This window comes from Lissotriton vulgaris, chromosome 7 (assembly GCF_964263255.1).
Source record: "Lissotriton vulgaris chromosome 7, aLisVul1.2, whole genome shotgun sequence".
In the NCBI taxonomy this organism is placed as follows: domain Eukaryota; kingdom Metazoa; phylum Chordata; class Amphibia; order Caudata; family Salamandridae; genus Lissotriton; species Lissotriton vulgaris.
Window position 1 is genome coordinate 1,758,529,329 of NC_141695.1, and position 20,394 is coordinate 1,758,549,722.

Here is a 20,394-nt window from a genome sequence, read left to right on the forward strand (position 1 = left end):
AATACATAAAGTGATAAATTAACATCAGAGATCAGAGATCAAGGAGCCTGAATTGAGAAATATTAAAAAAATACATTATTAAACCATATGCATTTTAACAATTTTTAAGAAAAAAGAGAAATACAAGAGAAGAGAGAAGAAGAGGAAAAGAAAGAAAAGAAGGGAAGCAAAATAAACTTTAACTGTAATGCAATAATAATGATTTCAACTATGTAATCTTCCCAAATGTATGTAAGATTATAACTGGTAACATTACATGTAGATTAAACAGATTGCTTAGATACGATGGAGGTGAGTGGTTACCATAATAAATCTTTTTTGATCATTAAAGGAATAGATGTTGCATATGATCGGTCCAATCGGTGATGGTGACATAAAAGATTCCACCAACTATGAAAAGTAATTTTAGTGGCATCTTTCCAATGTGTGGTAATATTCTGTAAAGCAATTTCAACAGTCAAATCAATAAACCTTCCTACCATACCCCGAGAGCACCATAAGGGAGAGGAGCCATTTAAAAAAGAGATATCAAAAGTGATAGACCTGGACAATATTTTATTCAGTTTATCCCATATGAGTAACAAGCTTTTTTACAATTGGACAAAAAAAGAACATGTGTAAAATATAACATTTAACATTAGAACAAGACCAACACCTTGCATCATTAGTAAGTTTAAATCTATACAGGTCCTCAGGGGTCAGGTATAGTCTATTATAAAAGTAATATAATGTTTGGGTCACGCTTGCTGAGCGAGAGGAAGTATGAATCTTGGCCCACATGGATCCCCAGATCTGAAAAGAAAACTCCTGTTGAAGATCAGTCTCCCACAAGAGCTCTACCTTGCATTTTGTTCTGATATTGGAGAAACAAGACAAAATCTTATCAATTTCAGCTGCCTTCATTCAATAGGAGAAGTCCAACGTAAGAAGGAAGTCTGATTGTGTGGGACAGAATTAGAGTTCTGAGAGAGAAATAGAAGAAGAGGATTATTTAGATGCAGGTAATAAGAGGATATCTCATATTTTTTCTGAATCTCAGAAAAATCAAAAATAGATCTGTCTGAAAGTATATGACCAATGGTTATAATTCCTTTGTAAATCCACTCCTTCCAATAGAGAGCTCTATCATTCAATTTTACATGCTTATAATGCTAAATAGGAGTTTGTGAAATAATGTCAACACATGAAATAGAGGAGGTAATTAAAGGTTTAGCAATGGCTATAGAATGGGTAAGTATAGGCGAGGAAAAAGCACTGGGGGGCTGAGAGATATAAACCGTCTCAATGAAAGAAACAGGTGTACATTGAGCCTGCTCCAGTTGACCCCAAATTGTTAATATTTCATGAGGATCCGTTCAAAGGGAAGTCCAAATGTGTTAAGATTAGGAAAGTTAACCCCTCAAGTGTCTTTAGTGTGGAAGGGTAATTCGCAACAAAGAGAAATAGAAATTAGCTATTGTTAACAGCATCATTTTAATTGTTGCTATCCTATCCCATCAAGACACAAATAGAGGAGACCACCGTTCCATCAATGACTCATTTTTTGATGATTTCATTGAGGTTAATTTGAATGGTTCCTTTGATATTGTTTGAATATAGGATAGCTAGACACTTAATGCTTTTTGAATTCCATGTGAAACCAGTATCCTTAAACATATCTGGGAGGCAGTATTTATTTAGGTACAGGACCTCTGATTCACCTATATTAAGCTTATAACCAGAAACTAAAGATTAGTAGTTTAATAATGAAAACAACTCAGGTTTTGATGTGCTAGGGTTGGATAATTATAGCAAAATATCATCTGCATATGCAGTACATTTTATATACATGTTCTGAAATTGGAAGCCTGTGAAACTTGAGGGTCGGCGGATTTTTTCTAAGAAGTGGAGAACCGCAGCCTTAAGGCCCGGCGGCGGATTGTACGCCTGAAATCCCCGGGATTCACCTGCCTTGTCAGAAACAGAGACACAGACTCTTCGTCTGGGGTAGGAAATGGTATTTATTAGCTGCAGCTAGTACAGTGGTCTTAGAAGTCGTTAGTACAGCGAGGTTCACTTAACTCCGTGGCGCACAGGTTTATATACGATACAATACAATGCAAAATACAATCACACAAGAGCATGAGCTATAGGCAAACGTTATAGACAATGTTTTTTAAGTCCAAAGCAACTCAAGTTCCCGGTTATGTTTGTCACTCGACCCCTTAAGCAAATTACAAATGAATCCACACAATAACGATTTACAAGTAGAGAAAACACAGCTGCATGTTGTAGAAGGACAGTCGTGAAACAGGAGAATGCATGAGACATGTAGCGAAGGACAGCAGATAAGATAACTTAGAGGAAACTATGGTGTGAACCAACAAATAGTCCGGACGGGGATTAATCAGCTCAGACAGGAATTAGTGTACTCGGCCAGTCCCTGACACTCGTTAGTAAACATAGGCAAGGAAGCCACCTGACACGTAAATGCAGAAACGACAAAAACATTGCGTTCGCCGCGCTGCCTGAGTGAGGGTAACATAAAATGGCGGCGACTACAAAATGAGGCTGAGCACGAACGAATTCGTAATTTACAAAACCTCAGAAGGGTTCTAAAGAAAAATAAATAAAAGGGGAGATAAAGGGCAAACTTGTCTAGGCCCTGTGTGGAGAAAAAAGGAACTGGATTGCATTCCATTGACCGATATAGAAGTGGAGGTTTCAGAGTATAGTATCCGAATATATTGAAGGATATGGGGACTGAAATCATGCCACTTCAATGCTCCAAAAATGAACCCCCTATTCACCTATCGAAACCCTTTTCAGCATCAAGAGTGATGGCAGCTTAGGGGGAGTTGAACTTAGAAGCCAAGTAAATGATATTAAGGAAGGTTCTAGAGTCTGTGGCTTAGGTGCAAAAGAAGGGTTTTTCCCAAACAATAGGGCTCCTGTAATAATCTTCAATGCGCTCATCTAGTATGAATAATTCTTAAGGATACTTGGAAACCTGGCATGGGCTACACACCCCCCTCCACACCACCTTCCTAATATCTACATAAACGGTTCATCCCATACGTCATCCTCACTGCCAACAACAGATAACATAAGACAAAGGGACTCTATGCTTTTAGTATAAATACAGCACCTCTTGCTAGCATGAGACAGAGGGAACCGAGACTTCCAGGCCGGCACACTGGCCAGAGACGCTGCATGCAGTCGCTCCAGCTGACAGTGGTCTAACCATCCCTTGCCTGGTGTCCAACTCGAGACCAGGACGAGGTCCCACTCTCTCTTGACTAAGGTAATGGGGTTCGACTAAATCCTAGTGGGAGTCTTGGCTTCTTTCGCACCTACTCACATGCTAGGTACACTTATGTACATCTAGACAGGCATTGTAGGAGTATGCGCTTTATTTTATAAATGCATTTTATATTCATGTTTGTGTTCATGACTATGGCAACATGGTAGAACTGTACTATCCCTTTTAATTCACTGTACTGCTGGTTTTATATCTCTGCTACTCTGCTACTGTTTAACAGTTGTCGCAGCACATATATTTTACACAAGAAGAACAACTGTGCAATAAATACTCATTGTAAGCACGCTCAACAGTTTTTTCTATATATCTCTCTGAGACTGAATTAACAAGCACGAGTGACTGAGCGAAAAGTAGTACATTGTTTCCACAAGTCTGAGAAATCAGGGTTTGTCGTGTTCTGAGGTTGCCAGAAACTAATCTCTCTGATAACAAGTATATTCTAGTGGCACTGTGAGCTAACTAATGCAAACAGGCTATCATATGCGGTGGGGCTGCTCAGAATCAGTCTGCCAACAAGCCCACAGTATATGTTATCGAAAAGTGCAGGTCCTGCATAAGGGTATTATAGGAACTGCACTACAGTCTCTGCTTGAACTGGTACTGATTTGTGAACTCACAAAGGTCATATGTTAATTTATGTGTGTAAACACTGTCATTATGTTTTTGCACTCTTTAAAAATCACCTTTATCACTGCTCAATGGTTCTCTCCCAATGCCTACAATGCAAAAAAACTGAATTATTATTTGAGCTAAGGCCACTGTGGCAAGTGAATTAGGGGCTGAAGAGGATGACGTTCTCTAAGGTGCCCCCTCTACGGAGAGGAGGATTTGAGAATGTGCTCATCTCTGCACCAGGGAGTGAGTCAATCTCATAATAGAGCTCCTGTCTAAAGGATGCAGTCCTGTGGAACAAAGTTTAAGAAGAGACGGCTGCAGGGGCCCGTGCCTCAGGATAATGGCAGGTTCCACTTTACCCTTTCGCTTTCCCTTCCTCTCCAGTGGCCTGGATATGTGAGAAGAGAACGAAAGCAAATAAGAAGGTGTTGAGAGGGTGGAGTGTGAACAAGGGTTGGAAACAACAGCAAGCAGAGAAAAGTCTCAAGGATGCAGTGAGGTACCAGAACAAAAGCCAGAGCTGCTCCCCCTCAGCGAGTTATAATTGATGATGCAGGGGTCAGTCATTCTTGTACCATCCTTCCAGCCGTAGGACCGCCAGGACAGGAGGCTCTATTGATGTCAGATGCTCTCTTCCTGTTTTATACTTAAATCTTTAAATGTGCTAAGTCTTTTCCTTCTCTTTGTTCCAGAATCCCGGCTCCGCTGCAGACCCAGCGTACATGGTAGGTACATAACACAGTACAAGGATCAAACCTTGTGACATCACAAGACTTATACCTTAGAGTCGTTATTGTATTTAACCTTAGAGACAGGAAGCAGATCCCTGGCACAAGAAGTGGTGATGCCTTTCCTGTGAGGAGGAGACTTGTCTGCCTGAGGGACAGAGAAACAGGAAACAGAGGCAGGGCAGATGTTCTTGGTCCTCAACTTTGAAGGTTTCAGAGGGAGATGAGGAGTCTCAGGGAGGAGACCATCAGCAGAGCGTAGATCAGGAGCTGATTCAAACTAATTATGGGTGTAGGAAAGATAAATTGTAGACTTTTCTGAATTCAAAGTCAGGAACTGTAGGAGTCAGTAAATAAAAAGGTAAAACCTAATAATTCATAGTCATCAGATTTACTGAACACTGATGGAGAGTGTTCACCCGACGGACGGCTAGTGAGCACCACAGTCGCCGCTCAATGAGGACCGGTCCGTCGTGTCATCGTGTCAGGTGTTTCTTTTAAAGTTTTGGAAAACAAAAACTTGAATGTTCCTGGCACACTGGGGGCTTTCTCACAAATTCATAGGGCAGGGGGTGTAGCTACCACTGATGCATCAGGTACAGTGGCACCAGGGCCCAGAGCTCCAAGAGGTTCAATGATCCCTGACAATGCTGTATTTTACTACTCTAACAGCAGTTTAAGGGCGCAACTTCCTTGCTTGCACCAGGGTCCATGGCATCCTTGCTATGCTTCTGGCGTAGGGAACATAGGGCCAGATGTATCAAGCAAATTCACATTCACGAAGGCCAAAATTCTCAGAATTTCGGCCTTTGCGAATGTGAATTTGCTAAATGGAATGTATGAAGCAAAATCTGGTGCAAAATGCGGAATCGCAAAATTTGCGATTCCTTATTTTGAAATTGCATTTAAGGAATCGCAAATTTTGCGATTCCTTAAATGCAATGTATGTAGCAAAAAAATATAGCAAAATGCCCTTAAGGAATCGCAAATTACAAGCAACATCTAGATGGTGGTAAGTTGTGAATTCCTTGAAAAATGCAAATTTTTGCATTTTTCAAAGTGCCATGTGACGCACATACATGCCCTTAGGGCATGTATGTGCGCCACATGTGCACCCATGCATATTTCAGGGGTGCAACAGGGTGTCCTTTGGACACACCTGCCTCCTTGAAATTATTCTCAATTTGCGATTAGCAAATTGCGAATCGCAAATTGAGAATAACTTTCCATTCATTCCTTTGGGCTTCCTGGCCCAAAGAAATGAATGGGAAATTATTCTTTAATTGCGATTAGCAATTTGCTAATCGCAATTAAGGAATTTTAAGAAATCGATAAAAAATAGCGAATTTCTACATACCTCCCAATTTGCAATTCCCAAATAGCGATTTCTAAAAAATCGCTATTTGGGAATCGCAAAGGATGGTGATGATACATCTGCCCCATAGTTTGTCCCAGATCCATAGAGTCTGGCACACAAGGTTTTGACGTCTGAGCCAACTGATGATTTTGCGTTCACGCCTCTACATGAGACGGGGAACCATGAATAATGTGGATGAGTTATCCACCAGTTACTAGTACATACAGCTTTTCCTAGCTGTGCCATTTTAATACCAGACTGTGACCTCTATTATGAATGAATTATATAAACATCTGATGCTGGCCGTGAACAAAGGGAATCTATTCAAATATTTTAATTTCTAATACTTGATTCTTTGATTTCCAGGAGTTGAAACATGGTGACCAAGCAACCTACGAGCAGATAAAAAGGTAAAAGATGAAATATTCCATTTCAATGTATTATTGTTTCTTTATCCTAAGCAAGGTCTGGTTAATATAATGAAGCAGGTCGCCGGGGGTCATTTAAACCCTTTGACCGGGCAGGGTGGCTGCTGTGCTGTTAGAAGATCACTGCCTACTCTGCCTGCTTAGCGGGGCTCTTACGGCCTTCAATGCATCTGTTGGTGGTGTGGTTGTAGTGAAGCTTTGTTGAACAAGAGACAATGTTGTTTTTGTTTAACTTGACAATTTTTTTTGCTTTCCATTATAAACTCTAAAAGCAGGATTTCGTTTTTGAAAACAAAGATGCAGGGGCCTTGACTCTGCTGATTGGTAATTGGTTCACTTCTCTTCCTGGTGCTGCCACATCCTCTGAGTGACAGCGAAGTCTGGAGGCATTCATTATGACCCAGTGAAGGTCTGACTGGGGGTGCGTCTGGAGGGCTATATACATATACTAGCAGCCCGCCCCAGCGTTGCCTGGGGCATAAAGGGGCTGGGGGCAGTACACCCGCTCCCGCCCGACCCCCTCCCACACCGACTTCCTCCCGCCCCGACATATGCTTCAGTTAATGGCTTTGGGGTCCTCGATGTCTCTGTGAACAGCCAGTAAGAAATGCAGAAAAAAACACAATGGAGTTCGCACAAATAAGAAATACATATTTGCTATCATTCAATATTTATTTGAAAAACAAATAAATATTCCTTAAGTTTGAGAAGTTACTGTTAGCTTGACCAAGACGGCTATCCTATTTTCCATCTTCGGCAGAGCTTTTTGATAACCAGGCCCTCGGTGGACGAACACGTGCTCCAAAGACAGAAGCCTCGCGCCGGTTGCACCTGTGCCACTTTGTATATGTCAGAGGAGGAGGGCTGCAGTTGAAATGTGTTTATCAATAGGGTGCAAGGTGATGGCTGGTTTCCCTTTCTTCCCACACAAACATGTTGTTCACTTCTTCCTGAGACCTAAAAAAAAGGGGACCTGGCGCCAAAGCCTATTTCCCGAGCGTGTATCTTTCCAAGTTCAACAGGGACACCAATTTATATATTTTTATTTTTTACAGCGACCGATGTCGGCCTCGGCATCCTTCCTCTGACCAGTCCTCGCCCTCTGAAAGGCATTAAGCCTTGGCACCGACCTTGGCGTTTACCACTTAAGCTGGAGTAAGTCCACGGACAGAAGGCTCTGTCAACATATCCGAGTGGAAAGAAGGCAGGATTAGTCCTGAAAACTTATTTCAAATCTCAGATAATAAAATGTCTTCCCAAATCCTAATTGCAACTTTCCTCGTGCCCTGGCCCTCGCCTGCAGCAGATGTGCCGGGGCAGATCAAGTGTTTAGTTTGATAAATGCAGCTTACTTGGAGGCGGGTACTCCTGCCTGCCAGGGTGGCTGGACGTCTCCGGCCTCCTATGTTCTCTTTTGTTTCCATCCTCTCTGGGTGTTGCAGTCAGAACTCAACCCTATTCAATTGACCTCATCAGGGGTAGCAAGTGTCATATAAAGCACACCCTTCCCTCTCTATTCCCCCACTATCCTTTTTCACTCCAAATAACAAACTCACATGTTCACTGCTCAAAATATTTTCATATACCCCTATACTAATTCACCACTAAGCCTTTTTGGTTTCCGGAGTAGCAGTGCTACTCGCCGAAAAGTGCTTTGACGCCTCATCAGGGGTAGTAAGCGCTATATAAATGCAATTACAATTACGTAGGAACTGCCCGACTCACCCATCACCCACACCCGTCCGTCACCTCTGAAGTCACACGTTCTACTTGGTTCATCCTTTCTACCGTTCTTTTTGTTTCTCAGACGTTTTTAGAAATGATGAGTTTTTTCCACATTTCTGCTGCTCTGTGCAATTACTTCTACTCTTTCTGTTGACAAATATTATCAGCGCCCCATTCACTGGCCCCACCCAGCGCACCCCCACTCCCACGAGCCACACAGCGCCCCCTGGCTCCCACCCACTGCGCACGCAGCTGGACAGCACCACATTTGGGGGAGTTGTTCTGAAATGTGCTATCACTGCAAAAGTGCTACAGAAACCTACCAGCGCGTGCACGGCAGTGTTCCGATTTGGTCTCTTATTCAAACCATTCAAAAGTTCAAGGGCGCGTCTGTTTTGGAGTGCTTTGGAGCACAGCCTAGTTTTCTGTTTACTGAAGGCAGAGAAATAGCCCGAAAAGAAATACTTAACACTGCCTTTTTAGCCTTAATTCGTTTTCTTCCTTGTCAACCGAAATTCCCGTTTTATTTACCTTTATATCTCTAATAGTGAGCATATTGTGAGAGTAAAAAGTTTTTAAGTCTTCCCTAGAACCAGTATTTAATGCTCCCTGTATCCTTTCACATCTTTGCTCCACTGTGCCTAATCCCAGCCTCCAGAGCGCATGTTATCCGCCTCACCCCGAATATCCATTAGATGTAATCTTTCTCCCCTTCGTCTCTAAAGGACACATTACCGCCCCACCCAACCCCCAAGAGCATTTACAGCAGAATGCAAAAACCTTTCAATATTCAAAAACCATGCCTGTTGGATTTGCCAATGCTTGTTCTGTCTAGATGTAATGCATACATTTATTATTCTGTCAACCGCAGCTTTCAAAGATCAGCGATTTATCGAGACATACATTTTATTTCCAGACAAGGTTGTGCACAGTGAGAAGCAAGTGAGTTATGTGGGAACAAGGAGGAAGGGAACCACTGCTGTCATCCTTGAGTTGAGTTCACCCCCCCTCACCTGTCTAGTTTTGCACAACTGGAGCAAGTTGAAGAATAACAGCGACATTAACAGGCAGCAGCGTGTCATCAGCAAGCCCCTGCAGACCACAAGGCGTTGCAATTTAAATTTTTTTGCTTCTGAATCCATGTTCTTTGGGTTTGCTTTAATCCACATTTAGCACCGGCTCTGCAGAGTTTGTCATTGCCCAGACTCACTCGCGCCCCCCTCCCGCCCAGATTCACTCTTGCCCCCCTCTGTCCCAGACTCACTCGCGCCCCCCTCCCGCCCCGACATTTTCATTTACTGCTTCCTCCTTACCTGTGCCGCCTCCTCACTGCACAGCCGCTCGTCACTGCACCGCCCTCCTCCTTGTCGTCATCACGCACGTCGCGTCGTGCCCAGCGCTAGGTCCCGGCCGGCGCTACTTTCAGGGGACTACTTTGTTTACAAACTTAATTTTTTTTATTTACTTTTTTATTTTTATTTATATAGCCTATGTCCATCTACACACCCTGACATTTTCATAGATGTATCCGGTGTGTAGATTGGCGCTGTGGTTCCCGAGTTTACCTGGCCAAAAGGTGCAAGTTCTCTCTTTATAATAGTAGTATAGATGTAACAAATGTATGTATAATAAATGAAACACCATGTCAAATAAACTGGGATTTAAAAAAAAAACATACTAATTTAAGTACACATTAAAAATAAACAACATAAAAAATATACTTTACAAAAAATATAATATATATTACAAATATTACTAATTTAGATAATATAATTTAAAATATACAGACACATTATAATAATATAATTTTAAACAAAATAAACATTACTATACGTTTCTAGGATTAATACATATACTGTTCCCACGTCAGTCTCTGCAACAGTAGGGAATGCTTTGGACTCAGGAGGGGTAAAATCCACTATTCTCACTCCAGTCTGTGCAACAGTAGGGAAAGTGTTGGACTCAGGAACAGTACAATTCACTAGTCCCACTCCTGTTGTGCCACAGTAGCGAAAGCGTTGGACTCAGGAAGGGGTAAAATTAACTAACACTACCCCAGTCAGTGCAACCGTAGGGAAAGTGTTGGACTCATGAGGGGTAAAATTCACTATTCCCAGGTAATAATTCAATTATCATTTAATTACCTTTCAACCATATAACCCTGCAAACCCAACAACCCGCTCCTAAAATGCAAATTAAAAAACTATAAAAATTACACAATTTACATAATAAGTTACCAATTAAAATAATAATTTATCAATAATTAATAAACTAGTACTTAATTACCTTCCCACCCTATACCCCTACAAACCCAACAACCCACACCTAAAGTATAAATAAAAATGATGTAACATAATTTGCATAAATCAATTAACAATGAATAAATATTGTATCAATAATTATAAATTAATCAATTGTTATTTAATTAACTTCCCACCTTGTACCCCTACAAACCCAACAAACCACAACTACAGTTTGTACTAAAGAAAAATATTATTGACATAATTTACATTTTTAATAAGCAAATAAATAATTAATAATAATTAACAATACACATACATTAAATATACTTAATTTACTTCCCAACCTGTACCCCTACAAACCGCACAACTTGCTACAAAATAATACATTATTATTTTCCAATGAATAAAAAAAAAATAGCTTAAAATTACAAACTATATTTAAAAACATTACCAACAATTACACAAACAATATAAATCCCATAGAATTTAAATTTTATTCAAACACATAAAGAAAAGTAAAACGCAATGTTTTTACCTCATAAAATCAATATTTTTGTCAACAATATTCTTGCACACAATATTTCTGTATCATCATATTAGCCTTGTAAAAGTGATGCCGTGAAGTCTACAAGATTTCACTGCACCCCTTCTAGGATGCCATTGCGTCAAAGCCTTATGCCTGCTCGAAGCAGGCATAAGGAGTGAAGCAGTACAGTAAGTATAGGCCTCAACATGCATTGCTGGAGTTGCGTTGTGCTTGCGACACGACTCCAGCAATGCGAGACTTTTGGGCCACCAGATGTGTCAGAATTTCTGACGCATCTGTTAATCCTTGCGCCATGGTGCACCATATTGTAAATACGGCGCATCCACGGTGACGCAAGGGTTTTGCAGCCGAGCGCAGGGAAACTGACGCATCTTTACAGATGGGTCAGTTTTCTGTGAATGTTCCCCTTAATATTTTTTCAACTCGATGTTTTTAGCTCAATACTTCGTCCACATTAACTAAGGCATTGTTTAGTTTGCACATTCCGATTATAATTACTTCTGCCTTTGTTACAGTGTGTGTAAGATGCTTTCTGGCTCCTCTTTCGGCTGAAAAACAAATATCTAGGAAGTTGTATCTATCCGCCTTTTTAATTTTTAGTGAGCCCATGCCCCAGATAAAATTGGAACTTTTGGTTGAATTACCATTATCCACAATTTTGTTATCCTGACTTTACATGTGCAAGGCATTAAGGGCCTTTGTAGGCCAACTCTTGAGTCGTCCAGAGGGATAATGTTATCAGCATATTGAAGTAATGGGACCTTAGTACTTCCAATTTTCTGACAGATACAATTCCCATGTTTTAAATCTGCGCCCATCTCTGCAGAGTAAAGGGTAAATAGCAAGGGTTCTAACACGCAGCCTTGTATGAGGCTGTTGTCTGTCTGGATTTTCTTGCTAACCGCTGTCTGTGTCAGCTTGACCCAAACCCAAGTAGAGGTGTATAGGAATATGATGGGCTAGAGGAGGTTGTTAGTTATGTCCCAATCTCTAATCTTTCTCCAAAGCCTATTCTTGTCAACCAGGTCGAAAGCTGATGAATACTCTACAAAGCAGACAAAGAGGGGAGTTGTTTCTTAAGTGGATTAGGTAAGGTAGGGCCATTGCATTACCGAGCGTGGAGGAGTCAGCTCTGAATCCCGTTAGACTAGGCAGTATTATATTGTTTGCTTTGGCCAAGCGTTCCAGGTCTTTCAGTAAGACAGAGGTGTACACATTGGCTTCGATACCCAGGAGCGAGATGAGGTGATATTTATGTGGAATGCTCCTGCTATCCTTCAGCCCCTCGAGCTCTCAAGTACTTGCTTGGTCACAAAACAGGATTGATAGGGTGATCTTAAGATGGCAGACCAGAGGTTTGGATCTCCCTTGAAGACCGTGGCGCTCTGGTCTTCTTCAGGATTTTACAAACAATATTTTTTGTGATCACCTCCCCTCAGTCTTGTACTTTTAAGCAGGTATTTGATGCATCTGATTTAGTGTCAGTAGAATTTGTTAACACATATAGATTTTATACAAGTAGGGTCTAGTGCTGTTCTGTGATTACATTGATTATATCTGTTGGGAGGCTAGTTTTATTCTTGAGGAATCTCCTTAGCTCACCTTGTCCCTGTTTACTCATCAATGTATGTACTTGCATTGATTCAATTTACAACTGCTCCCGTTTTGCTCCCCATACCATTTGCTTATTGTTATAAAGAATACTTGAAGCAGAAGCTGAGGTGGAGAATGTTCTGATCATTTGTTTGAAGAAGTTAGAGAAAGAGTAGAGTCTCATCAGAACAAATATAAAGAACAATATGATGCTAAAACATACTGTTCTTTATATTTGTTCTGATGAGATTCTACTCTTTCTCTAACTTCTTCAAACGAATGATCAGAACATTCTCCACCTCCTATCCATGAAGGGAAGAATGTGGTACTCGGCTTCCTTCTTCTGAGCATGGTTTACTCGGAATTGACACTGGCGATAATGGTGAAATTGTGGAAATTTTATAATGTATTGTATTTTATGAATTATGTATGTAATGTTTATATAGTCTTTTATGGTCTAAAAATCGAAATAAAGACGTTTGAACTGAACTGCATTATGGGGCCTTCTGAATATGTTTGGATTTGTCGCTGTTTGTGCAAGCTTAGCAGTTCTTCACTTTGCTTTTCACCCATGAATCCATGCCAGGAAACCAGTAGTGCTCTCTGAGTCTGTTCTTTTTAAGGCTTCTTCCTAAGTGTCCTTCATGGACTAGATCGATCAGTTTATCTACTAAGGTCTTTGGGGGTATTATCTTGTCTTTTCTCCAGAGTAAATCCTCATTGACACTAATTTCATGTTTCACTTCCCAGAATTTGCTCAATTCATCATCGACATCTTTGCGATTCTCAGGCCACCCATTTATAGTTAGATCCTTCAACTTGCTGATAGTTTGGTGATTGTTCATACTTTCAGCCCACTCCTCCTTGCTAATGGTACTTGAATCTACTTGTAAAATGGGAAATTCATGAACCTCAAATTGCTCCACTCTGTCCAATGGTGCTCATGATAGGAAGTCTGCTGCCTTGTTATGGTCTCCAGCAACGAACTCCACTTTGAAGATAAAACTTTCTAATCCTAACACCCATTTCGCAATCCTGGGTGTGCAACTGGAAGCTCCCTTCGAACTGAAAATGTACACCAGGGGTTTGTGATCAGTTCGAATGGTGAATTTGATGCCCCATAGGTAGAATTTGAAGTGTCTCACGGCCCAGAAACAGGCAAGTGCCTCCTTTTCTATTACTGAATAGTTTTTTTCTGCACTGCTCAGGGTACGAGAGGCGAAAGCATTTATTCTTTCTTTGCCTCCGATGACTTGGGACAGGGTAGCACCTAACCCTTTATTACTGGCATCCCTGGTGATTGTAGTTTTCTTGAGGGATCAAAGTTGCACAGATACGGAGGAACATGAATAATCCTAAAGGAGTGGTGAAAGTCGTGAGTTCCCTAGACTCTGGATGAAGTTCCACCTAGTGATAGGCGCTTGATAAGTCTAGAACACAAAAGCAACTTGCCTCCCCATGGTGCTTAATGCTTCGTGAATGCGGGGAAGTGGGAATCTTTCCACTATAATGTTGTCATTGAGATCTCTGAGGTCTATGCATAATCTTATCCCATTTTTATCAGCCTTCTTAGCAATAACCACTGGAGAAACCCTTTCATTGCAGTCTACAGGCCTGATAACTCCTAGCTTTTGCAGACTGTCCAGCTCTATCTTCAAAGGTTCACTCATTACGTGTGGTATGGGCCTAGTTTTGTGGGTGATGGGTTTAGCATTGGGCTTGGGTTTAATCTTGTGTTGGAAGTTTTTATGGAGCCCCAATTCTGATGAAAATACTTCCGGAAAATCCTTAACCCACTTGTCACTAGAACTGGGCGAGTCCATGGAAAGAACTTGCTCAAGGCCGTTGGGATTAAGTATTACGCCCAGTTCATTTTGGTGTTGCCACCCCAGTAGGTTAGAGCCCTCCTCTACAATATATACCTTGCCTAGGATGGAATTGTCTTTAAAGGTGATGTGGGAGTTCATCATACCCTTGATAGGAATAGGTTCTTTAGTGTAGCTACGGGGATTGATATCCGCTCCCAATAAATCTTTTTCGTTACATACATTAATATTTTTAAAGTCTGAGATATTCATCAAGGTAAATGGTGAACAAGAGCAGTGGCGGCTGGTGACATTTGAAAGTGGCAGGGCGTAAAAAATCAGGTACACCTGTCATTTGGACCAAGCGAATGTCTGACATAATATCGACAGACAGAATATCGATATGCAAAAATATCGGAGCAAAAATATCGACAACAAAAATATCGGAATCCTATCTTCATTAAGGTAAGTACAAAAATATCGAAAAAATAATATCGAAGTACAAAAATATCGGAATCAAAAATATCGTTTTTTTAAAATGTATTAACAATAATGTAAAAATAAATTTAAAATACATATAATTTTACAACTATTAAATAAAAATATTAAAACACAATTAAAACTAATACATATACATTTAAAATAAATAAAACACTTAATAATTTAAAGTAATTTTAATTTTTTTCATGTAACTTATTTGATTTAATGTAATTTTTTTTGTTTTTACCCTGTACGCCTGTACCCCAAAAACCCAAAACTGACCCTGAACCCTAAAAATATCCCTGTACCCCAAAAACCCAAAACTGACCCTGAAACCTAAAAATACCCCTTTACCCAAAAACTGAAAACTGACCCACTTGTGGGACACCCCCGCGCCGCACGGCCACCAGCTGCTGCGTGTGTTCCCCTCTGCCTGCCTTCTGCCTCGCCGCCGGCCTCGCTGACGCCGTGGTCGCTCCCCTCTGGTTTCCCAGTTGTTTTGCCCTAAATTTGTGCTTGTCTGTTTCTGCCGTCTGCTCGCGTATTTTGCTGTTTTTCCTTGTTTTGCCCGTAATTTGTGCTTGTCTGTTTCTGCCGTCTGCTCGCGTATTTTGCTGTTTTTCCTCGTTTTGCCCTAAATTTGTGCTTGTCTGTTTCTGCCGTCTGCTCGCGTATTTTGCCGTTTTTATTTGTTTTGCCCTAAATTTGTGCCTGTTAATTTCTTTGTATCCCCTGTGCCGTGTCCAGTTTCCTTCCTGATTGGCCGCCTACCTCGCCGCCCTCCGCTCTCGCTTCCCGCCACCGACATTGGCCCCGCCCCTTTTTCTCTTCTGTTCCCTCCCCGCTCCCGCCTCCCAGCTGCTCCGCCCACCCGCGCACTTCGCCTTAAATGGCGACCGTGCGGACGCGCAGCGGTCACGCGCAGCGGGCGCGCCGATTGTGCGCCGAAGGCGCGCCAAAGGTAAGCCCGTCTACGCCCGTCCGCGACCGGATCGCGACCAGCGCCAGGACCCCTGGCCCCCGAAGACCCCGACCGACCCGCCTGACGTACTCCGCCGCCACCCTCACCGCTCTCAACACCGGCCGACTCCCAGAATGCCATCAAGCCTCTCCACGACGTACCCACGGACCCTTCAGCTGCCACGCCTGCAAGTTCACCTGCATCCGGACCTGCCTCGCACCAGCACCCACCAAGCCGAACACCAGCAGTACCCACCTCAAGTGCATCCTGCTCAACACCCGCTCCATCCACAGACATGCCATCGAACTCTGGAACCTCCTCGACACCACAGCTCCAGACGTTGCCTTCCTCACGGAGACCTGGATGAACGCCTCTTCAGCTCCCGACATCGCCATCGCCATCCCAGAGGGCTACAAGATCGTCCGGAGGGACCGAAACGCCAACCAGATGGGAGGAGGCATCGCCATCATCCACAGGAGCACCATCCGTCTCACGACCAGCACCGACAACTCCCTGACCACCGCCGAACACCTGCATTTCCAGATCCACACCAACCCGAACACCACCCTCAGAGGCACCCTGATCTACCGACCCCCTGGACCACGCACACAATTCAGCGAGGACATCGCCGACTTCGTCAGCCCACATGCCCTCCCCTCCGCTGACTACATCCTCCTGGGAGACCTCAACTTCCATCTGGAGAACAACAACGACCGCAACACCAGCACCCTGCTCGACAACCTCACCAACCTGGGACTCAAGCAACTGGTGTCCACCCCCACCCACCTCGCCGGACACACACTCGACGCTGTCTTCTCATCCAGCAAGGACATCAACTTCAGCCACACCACAGAGCTTTAATGGACGGACCACAGCTGCGTCCACTTCACCTTCAAGAAAACAACGACCCACCACCACCAGCAACAGACCGCCCGCAGAAGCTGGAACAAGATCACAGGAGACCAGCTCGCCACCTCCCTGAGCCAGCACCCTCCTGCCAGCTCAGCGAACCCCAGCCAGGCCGCCGACAACCTCACGAAGTGGATCAGCAACTGCGCGGACGAACTCGCCCCACTGAGGACCCCGCCCAGCAGACCCGGCAGCAAGAAAGCCCCATGGTTCACCGACGAACTCAAGAGCTCCAAGAAGAACTGCCGAGCCCTCGAGAAAGTCTGGAGAAGGGAACCGACACCGGACAACAGGACCTCCTTCAAACTTGCCACCCGGAAACACCACCAGCTGATCCGCGCCGCCAAGAAAACAGCATTCAAGGACCGGTTGGACAACAACGCACACAACTGCAAGGAACTCTTCAACATCGTCAAAGAGCTTTCCAACCCCAGCGCAGGAAACAACGACATCACCCCATCGCAAGACCTCTGCAACTCCCTGGCTTCATACTTCCACAACAAGATCGCGGACATACACAACAGCTTCAACAACCAACCAACGCACACCATGACCGAACAACCACCCCCCACCACCACCCTCCACGCCTGGACCCCGATCAGCACCGAAGACACCATCCGCACGATGAACTCCATCCACTCCGGATCACCGACCGACCCCTGCCCTCACCACGTCTTCAACAAAGCCGACGCTGTCATCGCACCCCACCTGCGAGACATCATCAACACATCCCTCGACACCACCATCTTCCCCGAGAGCTGGAAACACGCCGAACTCAGCGCCCTACTCAAGAAACCAACAGCGGACCCCACCGACCTCAAGAACTACCGCCCCATCTCGCTCCTCCCGTTTCCAGCCAAAGTCATCGAGAAGACCGTCAACAAGCAGATGGCCGCTTTCCTCGAGACGAACGGATCCCTCGACCCCTCACAGTCCGGCTTCCGAGCCAACCACAGCACCGAGACCGCCCTCATCGCCGCCACCGACGACATCCGAGCCCTGATGGACAATGGAGAAACAGCGGCCCTCATCCTCCTAGACCTCTCCGCGGCATTCGACACGGTCTGCCACCGCACCCTAGTGCAGCGCCTCAGCAACGTCGGAATCCAGGACAAGGCGCTGGAGTGGATCACCTCCTTCCTCGACGGGAGAACACAGAGAGTCCGCCTACCACCGTACAAGTCAGAGGCCACCGAAGTCATCTGCGGCGTCCCCCAAGGATCATCTCTGAGCCCCACCCTCTTCAACGTCTACATGAGCCCCCTCGCGGCCATCGTACGCAAACACAACCTCAGCATAATCTCCTACGCCGACGACACCCAGCTGATCCTCTCCCTGACCAACGACCCCGCCGCCGCCAGAGCCAACCTGCACGAAGGGATGAAAGAGGTAGCCGAGTGGATGACGACCAGCCGCCTGAAACTGAACTCGGACAAGACGGAGGTCCTCATCCTGGGCCCCTCTCCCTCCGCCTGGGACGACTCCTGGTGGCCTCCCGCCCTGGGCACCGCACCCAAACCGACAGACCATGCACGCAACCTGGGCTTCATCCTGGACTCCTCCCTCTCCATGACCAGGCAAGTCAACAACGTCTCCTCGGCATGCTTCAACATCCTACGCATGCTACGGAAGATCTTCTGGTGGATCCCCACCGAGACCAGGAAGACCGTCACCCAGGCCCTCGTCACCAGCCGACTGGACTACGGCAACGCCCTCTACGCCGGGACCACCGCCAAGCTCCAGAAGAGACTCCAGCGGATCCAGAACGCCTCAGCCAGACTCATCCTCGACATCCCACGAACCAGCCACATCTCCGGACATCTGCGAGACCTTCACTGGCTCCCCGTCAACAAAAGAATCACCTTCCGCCTCCTCACCCACGCACACAAAGCCCTACACGACCAAGGCCCGAGCTACCTCAACAGCCGAGTCAACTTCTACGCTCCCAAACGCCACCTCCGATCAGCCAACCACGCCCTCGCCGCCGTCCCCCGCATCCGAAGAGCGACTACAGGAGGAAGGTCCTTCTCCCACCTGGCCGCCAAGACCTGGAACTCCCTCCCGACCGACCTGCGCCTGACCCAAGACCACCTCTCCTTCAGGAAGAAGCTGAAGACCTGGCTGTTCGAGCAGTAGCGGCTCCCCCCCCCCCAGCGCCTTGAGACCCCACGGGTATGTAGCGCGCTTTATAAGTGTCACTGATTGATTGATTGATCCCTTAAAATACCCCTTTACCCAAAAACTGAAAACTGACCCTGAACCCTAAAAATACCCCTTTACCCAAAAACTGAAAACTGACCCTAAACCCTAAAAATACCCCTTTACCCAAAAACTGAAAACTGACCCTGAACCCTAAAAATACCCCTTTACCCATGAACTGAAAACTGACCCAGAACCCTAAAAATACCCCTTTACCCAAAAACTGAAAACTGACCCAGAACCCTAAAAATACTCCTTTACCCAAAATTAATTAATATTATTTAATTACCAATTAATTATTAATTAACAATAACAATAAAGTAAATATATTATCACATTTGCTGTAATTAATTTAATTGAATAATTAATATTATTTTTCCCAATTAATTAATTAAGAAAAACAATAAATTATATATAAAAACATCCTATAATTAATGTAATTAAATAATTAGTATTAATTAATTACCAACTAATTAATAATTATAAATATGTCAAAAATTATATTAATTAATTAACTAATTAATAGAAATTAAATACCAATTAATTATTCATTAAAATATGTACAAACATATATCAATTAATTAATTATTATTAAATTACTTCCCACCCTATTCCCTTATTAACCCACAACCCGCTACAGAACATATTTATCAATTAATCAATTAATTAAAAATAATTAAAAATTATTTCTCAATTAATTAATTAATAATTCCTACTAATTAATAATTAATTTAACATAATTAAATTACTTCCCACCCTATTCCCCTATAAACCCACAACCCGCTACAGTAGTAAAAGACAATATTTAATTAAATTACATTAAAAATAAATAATAAAACATAATAAATACAATATAATATACACTAAATTTATTTAAAAATTGATATTAGTAACATCAAAGTTATTAATTTCGATATTATTGACATCGATATTTACAACTTCGATATTACTGATATCATACCAATATCGATATTAAGACTGTAGATATTACTTACCTTCGATATTTTGTCCCATCAATATTTAAACTTCGATATTTTTGTATATCGATATTTAAAAATCGATATTTTGTCTGTGTACCGGACCAAGCATACAAATTTGAAGGTATGCCTCACCGCAAACATGGATAGCGCACCCTCCATATACTCCATATTTGGTTGCCACTGGCAACCAAATATGGAGTATATCTCGAGGAAGAGGAGACATGGTTGTGCTTCCTTCTAAAGGTGATTACACCGAGCCCGACAAAGAACCTTTATTCTCCTGTTGCTGCCAAGTATATTGTACTAGAGAAAGGAGGCTTTTCAAGAGTCTGCTTCCTCAGCGGCTATCACCCCTCGTATCGAAAATACACTTAAACACTTGACATAAGATCAGTTGTTCATCAGGCACTACGTAGAGGCTGATTCACTAATAGTCTCCACAGTCACGGAGACGCAGAGAACCCCATGTCCACAGGCAACCCCCCAGACGGGAAAGGTAAGAAGGGGAAGGTGGTCAGAAGAA

General features: G+C 43.5%; 1 protein-coding gene across 1 annotated transcript in view; it reads left to right on the plus strand.

Moving 5' to 3' along the window:
• Window positions 1–20,394, plus strand: part of LOC147706599 (cell adhesion molecule CEACAM6-like) — a 212,145-nt gene that overhangs the window by 176,296 nt on the left and 15,455 nt on the right. Inside the window, exons 8-9 of the mRNA XM_086933093.1 lie at window positions 4,609–4,641; window positions 6,368–6,411. Of these exons, the coding sequence (XP_086789219.1) occupies window positions 4,609–4,641; window positions 6,368–6,411 (77 nt within the window). The remainder of the gene's footprint in view (window positions 1–4,608; window positions 4,642–6,367; window positions 6,412–20,394) is intronic.